At 26.1% G+C, this 8587-nt stretch overlaps 1 protein-coding gene across 1 annotated transcript in view; it reads right to left on the reverse strand.

Annotated features, from left to right (window-relative positions):
• LOC117171910 overlaps positions 1–8587 on the reverse strand; it is a 42479-nt gene extending 33892 nt beyond the window's left edge. The window contains exon 1 of the mRNA XM_033359564.1: positions 8531–8587. Within this exon, the coding sequence (XP_033215455.1) occupies positions 8531–8533 (3 nt within the window). The 5' untranslated portion in view covers positions 8534–8587. The remainder of the gene's footprint in view (positions 1–8530) is intronic.

Consider the following 8587-nt stretch of genomic DNA (forward strand, 5'->3'; position numbering starts at 1 on the left):
ATTTTAGGAATTCCGAATTCGAGGAATCCCAGGATTTTCTGGACATTTAATATTTATGGAATTCAAAGAATTTGGGGATTCTGAATGTTCAAGGATCTTAGGAAATTTAGATAATTTGAGGGGTTTCGGAGCATTTAGGGAGTTTAAGGAATTTAGGAAATTGAAGAAGTTCAAGGAATTCAGAGATTTCAGGAAATTCTAAGAAAATCAAAAGATTCGAAGGAAATCAAAATAATTCAAAAGAATAAAAATAACTCAAAGCATGTGTTATTATTTTTATTAAATATTAATATTAATAATAATGATTATTATTAATTAATATTAATAAATAGATATAAATTATGATAAATATTGTTTTAAAATATCTCGCTTTTGTCTTTTTCTGTAGTATTTTATTTATTTTATGGACTTAAAATTAAAAGTTGATAATTTTGCAAGTTAATAAATTGAGTTGTCAAAATCTAAAAGAAAAAAATCAAATTACACAAAAGTTATCTTGAGATTGAAGCTCCGAATTAAAGAAAAAAGAATTTGAGGAATTTAGAGATTTTTAGAAATTCGGAAAATTCAATGAATTTACATAATTCAGAATATTCAGGGAAATAGAAATATTAAACGATTTTGAAGAACTCAGGGAATTCAGAGAATTTAAGGATTTTCAGGAATTTCAGGAATTCGAAATATAATAGGAATTTAGAATATGCAAGGAAATCATCAATTAAGATAATTCATAGGCTTCAGGGTATTCAGGTAATTCCAGAGATTTTAAAATATTTTGGAAACTCAAGGAATTTAGGAAACTGAATAAATACACGAATAATTAATATTTGTATTAAATATTAATAATAATGAATATTATTAAATAATAATAACAAATAAATATAATATAATAAATATTGTTTTAAAATATCTCTCTTTGGTCTTTTTCTATAGTATTTTCTATACGATTTATTTTATGGACTTAAAATTAAAAGTTGGTTAATTTGCAAGTTAATAAATTGAGTTGTCAAAATCAAAGAAAAATAAAATCAAAGTGCACAAAAGTTATCTTGAGAATGAAGCTCCCAGGAAATATTAGCTTCATAACTCATTATATATGATAAGAGAAACTAGCGGAGGAGAATAACTTAGTTTAATTGTAGTTCGTGTGTAGCAAATTATAAATAACCTGCTTATGTATAATGAACTTTTGATTTTGCTCTCAGAGATAAAATTAAACTAAGAACCAAAAGCAGTTGAATTTTTAACGCAAAAGTTAATTTCTTACTGAAAAAGAAAAGTTTTACCAAAAATGTAATAGGTAAATTTTAAGTTAAAAAATTAATTTTCGAAAAAAAAAACGAATTGAATTTTCAATCAAAAAAGGTAAATTTTCAAAAAAACAGTCGAATTTTGAATAAAAAGTGGAATAACTAAAATTTCAATTAGAAGAAAAATTATTTTTGAATAAAAATTAACGACATTTTTAAACGACCGTTTAATTTTCACAAACAAAAAATATAAATTTGAAACCAAAAAAGATGATTTTCAAACAAATTGTTTAATTTTCTACCAAATTGTTAAAGTTTCGAGCCTAAAAGAATAAATTTCTACAAAACAGTAGAATTTTTAACTCGAAAATATGAAATTTCCACAAAAGATTCAATTTGCGAACAAATAGTTGAATTTCCAACTAAATTGATGAATCTGGATAGAAAAAATTTTTTTATTATTATTTTTTGCATTATTTTTTCTCACTATATTCTATTATTTCAGTTAAACTTTAATCGAGAAAAACGACAAAAACGGGAAGTTTCTTAGAAGGAATGGAAAAAATACAAAAAAATCTTTTAAAAAATGGTAAAAAGTTCATGGACGGTTCCTAATCTGTTAAATCAATCTGCCGCCTGAATTAATCTTTAAATTATATCAATTTTTTTTAATCAAAAAAAATATCCAAAGAATTTAATTCAAAGTATTCTCATACTAGTATTAAATAGTTTTAACTGATTACTACTCATCCTACATTCAGCCTTTTCTCCTATTCTCCCTTACTTCCCCCTCCACACTTCAACCGTTTTTCCCCTTCTTCCAAACTTTTTCCTCATATACTTCCCTCTCGCTTACTCTCCCGCATATTTCTCCTTACTTTTCCTAGTTTCGCTCCCCACACTTCTCCTCTCCTAATTTCCCACTACTTATCAGACTTCCTTTACCTTCATCTCCCCCTACATCCCTTACTTCCCGTTCCCTCATTCCCCCAACTTACCTCCCTTCAATTGCCCTTTCTTATCCTCTCCCCATATCCCCTATTTCACCAATCTCATTTTCTCTACTTCCTCTCCTATTGCGAGTTAGGAGTTGTGTATTAGGAGTTGTATATTATGAGATGTTAGTTAGGAGCTGTTAGTTAGGACTTGTGAGTTAGGAGTTGCAAGTTAGGATTTGAATGTTAGTAGTTGTGAGTTGTGTGTTAGTAGTTGTTAGTTAGGAGTTGTAACTTAAGAGTTGTGTATTAGTTGTTCTGAGTTAGCAGTTGTGTTAGAAGTTGTTAGGAGTTGTATTTTGGAAATTGATTTTTAAGAGTTGTGAGTTAGAAGTTGTGTATTCGAAGTTAGGAGTTGTATGTCAGGAGTTATAAGTTACGACTTGTGAGTTAGTAGTTGTGTGTTATGAATAGTGAGTTATAATTTGTGTATTAGGAGTTGAAATTTGTGTGTTAGGAGTTGTGTATTTGCAGTTAAGATTTGTGAATCAGGAGTTATGTATTAGAAGATGTTAGTTAGGAGTCGTAAGTTAATACTTGAGAATAAGAAGCTGTGTGTTAGGAGTTAGGATTTGTGATTTAGGAGTTATGAGTTAGAAGTAGCGTATTATCAGTTAGGAATTGTAAGTTAGGACTTTTGAGTTAGGAGTTGTGTGTTAGCATTTAGGATTTTTAAAATAGAAGTTGCGAGTTAGGAGTTAGGCTTTGTGATTTAGAACTTGTGAGTTAGGATTTAGGAATTCCCCCCACTTCCGTTTGTTTCCCCTTCTTAAAAAAAGTACGATGGGCGGACGGACGGACACCCAACCGAATGTATAAAGGTTTCTGCCCAGGGATGTGAAACCCTTAAAAAATTAATATATTTGAAATTGAATCTTTTTTAAAGACTTTTTCTGGTAATTCTTCATCTTTTTATAGGTCATGAGATTTCTCTTATCGAGTAGGGGTCGGAAAATGTAGAGCCGTTACAGGAGAAAATTGATCTCATATCCGAAGCTGATTTCCATTCCAATTCTGTTCACTTTAGCATCTAAATTGGGATTAGATAGACCTACGAGGTTTCTCTGGTACGATTACGCAGCTTATATTATACAAAGTAATCTACCCTTGTCTGAATAATAGAGTCTGAAGGGGAAAGATAATATTACCAAGTTTCAATTACTAAAGGTTTTTTTTTCTTTCATTAAGAAAGAACCAATTCTGTTAAGGAAAATTCAAAAAAGCTTAGATTAAAAAGTAATTTAGTACTCAAATACGTTAATTTGCATGAATAAATGGATTGTAATAGTACAATACGTTTTTGTACAGACAATAGTAACACGCAAACGAACTCTCCAATTTAGTAACTTTAAAGTTTTAATTGCCATGTGTGCAAAAATTTACCATTTTTACGGTTGTTTGATATGAAAGCTTTCAAATGTAATCGCTAAAAAGTTATTCCTCATCAAATTACAAAAGAGAGTTTATAAATCATTTAAATTGAGGAACTTCAAACCAGAATAAATCAAAATTTAAATTATTCTTTAACGTCCAAAAATCAAATTTAAGTACGAAATTCGTGGAAATTAAAAAAAAGAATCCAACGATAATAGAACCCAATCAGAAAATCCATCACTTTTTTATTGACAGTTAATTCTTTTTTAATTGAAAAATCTACTGTTAGGTCTCTGGTTCAGAATTAATTTCTTTTGGTTTAAAATGCTACTATTCAGTTAAAGTTTTAACTATTTTGTTAAAATTTCTTTTTTTTCGGATAAATATTAATTTTCTTAACTCAAAATTTAACTCATCCATTTTCAACTAGAAAACTGCTCCTTTTTTAATTTCAACTATTAAATTTCTTACAGGAAATTTATATTTTTTGCTTGAAAATTGCTTGGTTGAAAATTCAACTAGTATATTCTTAATTTAAAATTCATTTTTTGCTTTTTTTTAATTGTTTTTTTTTTAAATTAATTTTTTCTACTGAAAATTCAGTTCTTTCACGTTTGCATGAAAACTGATAGTTTTTAATGGAAAATTTATCTATTTGGTTTACACATTTTTTTTACTTGTGGAAATTCACTTTTTCCCATGTTTTCAAGAAACTTGTCCTTTTCAAAACCTTTTTTGTTTAAATTCAAACTAAATGAATAAAACTCAATAGGAAAATCCAACTATTATTCGTTGTTGGTTAATTCTCTTTAAATAGAAAATTCTACTGTTATATTTTCGGTTCAGAAATTAGTTCAGTTAAAAATTCTTTTCTTTTTCCGTTCAAAATTAATTTTCTGAACTGAAAATTTTACTAATCCATTTTTGGCTGAAAAGTAATCGTTTTTATCTGAAAATTCAACTATTAAATTTCTCACTGAGATTTATTTTGTTGTTGTTGAAAATTTAGCTTCTTCATTGAAACTACTTTGTGAAAAATTCATTTTATTGGCAGAAGGTCGAACTACTTTTTTGAAGTATTTTTTTGAATTGAAAATTAATGTTTTAACTGAAAATTTAGCTGATCCCTTTTTGGTTGATATTGGATCACTTTAAGTTGAAAATTCAGCTAGTAAATTCTTCATTTAAAATTGATTTGTTTTGTTTGAAAGTTGAGCTACTTTGTTAAAACTTCATTTTATTGGCTGAAGATTAAACTAATTTGTTGAAAATTGTTATTTTTTTGTTGTTGTTTGAAAATAATTTTTATAAATCAAATTTTAGCCCTTTTTGAAAAAATTATTCTTTTCGATTGAAAATTGAACTACTGGGTTGAAAGATAAAATACTTTGTTCACAAATTTATTTAATTACATGGAGAAACATCTCTTCCATTGAAAATTTAATCATTTATTGAAAAATCCACTGTTTTGTAGAAAAGTCGTATTTTTTTTTGACGTGAACTGTTTTTGATTCTAAGTGCATTTTCTACCTAACAGCCGAATATTCAGGTTAAAAAAAATTTAACTAAAAATGAATTAGCTACATTTGCAGATAAAAAAATTAATTTTTAACGCAAAAATAAATTTTCATCCCAATACTTAAATTTTTAATAAACAGTTTATTTTTCAACTAAGTAGTTTAATTTTCAACCAAAAATATCAATTTTAAACAAAAAAGTTCATTTTCAACCAACAAGTTTAATTTTCAGCCAAAAATCGAATCATTAAATTTTCAATTTAAAATACTAATTATCTACAAAACACAATAAAATTGTCAATCAGTTGAGCTCAAATAAAAGATAAGAATTTTTAATAATATAGTTGAATCTTCAACTAAAATGGTGACTTTTCATCATACAATATTAGTTTTCTACCCAAATAGACGAATTTTCAACAAAATAATTAAACTCTCAACAAAATAGTTGAATTTTTTTACCAAAAAGCTGAATTTTTAACCAAGAAAAAGAATAGTTTTAATTTTTCAAATAAACAGTTTAATTATTAACTAAATAGTTTAATTTGTAACAAAAATATGAATTCTCAACGAAAAAGCTAATTATGAACCAAACAGTTTAATTTTCTTCCAAATTTTTGAAGTTTCAAGCTTTACAGATGAACTTTCTAAAAAAAAAACAGCTGTATTTTCAACCCGAACATGTAAATTTTCAACAAACAACTTAATTTACGACAAAATAGTGGAATTTTCAACTAAAGTGATGAATCTTAAAAAAAAAATGAATTTTGTACAAAGTAGTTGAACTTTAAGCGAAGTATAGTAGTCTTTTCAACAAAAAATAAATAAATTCTCTGCGAAACACGTAAAGTTCAATATTTAAAAAAAGAAATCATTTAACTTTGAATAAAAAAATTAAATTCAACCAAAAGTACGAATTTTCAACCAGACAATTATTTGTCGGTAAAAGTTAAAAATAATCAATTTTTTTCTGTAGAGAATGTTATTGACTTTATTTGACAGGTTTCATTTGTACGGGCTTGTGTATTAATTCTAGCGCTAATAAACTACCTTGGGAATAATAAATCATATGGTTCAAGGGAACCCTTCGAATTAGTTAATTTTCTGTGTAAACCTCAGAGAACCAACAAATTTAAAGTATTATAAAATCTAATTAATAATCATGAACTCAAGATTTTCACCTGTAATAAAGATCGGAAGCCCCTTGATTTCCAAATAAATATTAAAATAACTACATCGAACATCCGCATTCATCATATAATTTTAATTTTAATTATGATTTTAATCGGCTCTCAGTAATCTGTAACTTTTATTTAAATATCAGATTTTATCTCATCAAAAATTACAAGCTAAGAAATAAATTAATAAGTTAATTTGCGATTTTATATCGTTTTTTTCTTCATTTTTGACATTGATCCAGTTTGAAGGTATTTCCAATAAAAAATTAGTCAATTTGATTAATTTTTAATTGTCTGGGTTTAAAATTGTGAAATTTTAAACAGCTTCTTAAACAAGCTCTATCTTGATGATTTGCAATTGAAGATTCTTCAATTTATAATTTTTATAATTTTGAATGTTTTTTTGGAATAGTTTAATTTAGAAAATTCACAATTAAAAACATAATTGTTAAATTTAAAATTTGCGTAATTTTTAATAAAATTTTGTTTAATGATCAAAATCGTCAATTTTAAATATTTATAATTGAAATTTCTGCAGTATTTAGAAGAGTTACAAATAAAAGTTCTTGAAATTTGAAAAAATATAAATGCAAACTATTTAATTTCAAAGATTCATGTTTTAAAGGTTTTTAATTTTGAATGTATTTCTTTGAATGGTTCAATTTTGAAGATTTACAATTGAAGATTCATTTATTTGTAATTGTTATATTTTTAAATGATGTAATTTTGAATTTTGTTTAATTTTCGTGGTTAACCATAACAAATTTTGCAATATTAAAGATGTATAAACAAATCACATCAAAATGACAGACTTTTGAATTGTCACAAACTTAAAACTTGAATAATTCTTAAATGTAAATTTTAAAAATCATCAAAGAGTTCAATTTTAAAGATTAACAGTTCAAAGTTTTACAATTTTGAATAGTTAAAATTGAAAATACTTAAAATTAGAGAATATAAAAATTAAAATTAGTTTATTATCAACATTTATAAATTATAGTATTGTAATTTTGAATTTATTTTTTTGACTATTTCAATTTTGAAGATTTACGAATCAAAATCCTTAAATTTTAACGATTTTCTTTTAAAGATTCTTCAATTTTGAAGATTTACAATAAAAATTCTAACATTTTAACGATTTCCAATTAAAAATTATTCAATTTTAAAATGTTGAATTAGAAAACTCATCAATTTTTATGATGTACAAATAAATTCCTTAAATTTGGATAATTTCGAAAATCCAAAGTTTAAATTTTGAAGAATTACAATAAAAAATTATCGATTATTTTTCTATCAAATTGTAAAATTTTTAAGCCAAAAAGATGAACTTCTTATGAAAAAGTAGAATTTTTAACATCGAAGATTATTTAAAAGAAAATAGTTTTTAACAAAATATATGAATATTTAACAAAAAAGTTGAACTTTGAACTAGAAAAGATAAGTTTTTAACTAGAGTTACATTTTTAACTAAAAAAGATAGATTTTTAACCAAAAATGGAATGATTTAATTGTCATTAGAAAAATGTATTTTCAACCAAATATGATACGAAATTGCATATAAATATTTAAAAGTTCAACCAAAGAGATGAACCTTTAACTAAAAAAATACATTATTTTAACAAAGTGGTCAAACTTTTGAAAAAATATGACTTTTTAACAAAATAGTTGCATTCTCAACAAAATAATTAAATTTTTAACCAAAAGAGATGAATTCCGAACTAAAAATATAATTGTAGCCTTTTCAATACAAAAATAATCTTTCATCTAAAATCAAGTAGGATGTTCTTATTAGGTTTCATTTCCAAATGTTATCTAAGTTCGTAACTTAATTACCGCTTATAATCCCCCCATGATTAACCTTACTTTTTTGCCCCCCCCCCCCCCCTCAATGGTGACATAGTTGACTGAAACCGCGAGACTACTTTTTACTTTAATGGCTAAATTACTGTTTATTATAGTTAATTAATTAATAATAACTTTTTTTCTCAGAGTATCCTTTAGTACCCTAGATTGGAAAATCGTGATTTCGCTTAAATTTCGACAAAAGCCCCCAGGAGTACTTAATTGAAAAACACGTCGAGAGTTAGTCCCCTCGAAACGCACAAGTGCAAAAGAGGGTAGAAAACTATCAGGAGAGGCGCGAATGGCACTCAAAGCTCTTTGTTCCCCGCAAGCTGTTCTGCCTTCCAAAGAAATAGAAAAAAAACCCTAAAACTCACCATAATCGGCTGTCAGCGGGTCGGGCATATCACGGACCTCGCGAGGATCGCAATTTC

This window comes from Belonocnema kinseyi, chromosome 4 (assembly GCF_010883055.1).
Source record: "Belonocnema kinseyi isolate 2016_QV_RU_SX_M_011 chromosome 4, B_treatae_v1, whole genome shotgun sequence".
Classification (NCBI taxonomy): Eukaryota; Metazoa; Arthropoda; class Insecta; order Hymenoptera; family Cynipidae; genus Belonocnema; species Belonocnema kinseyi.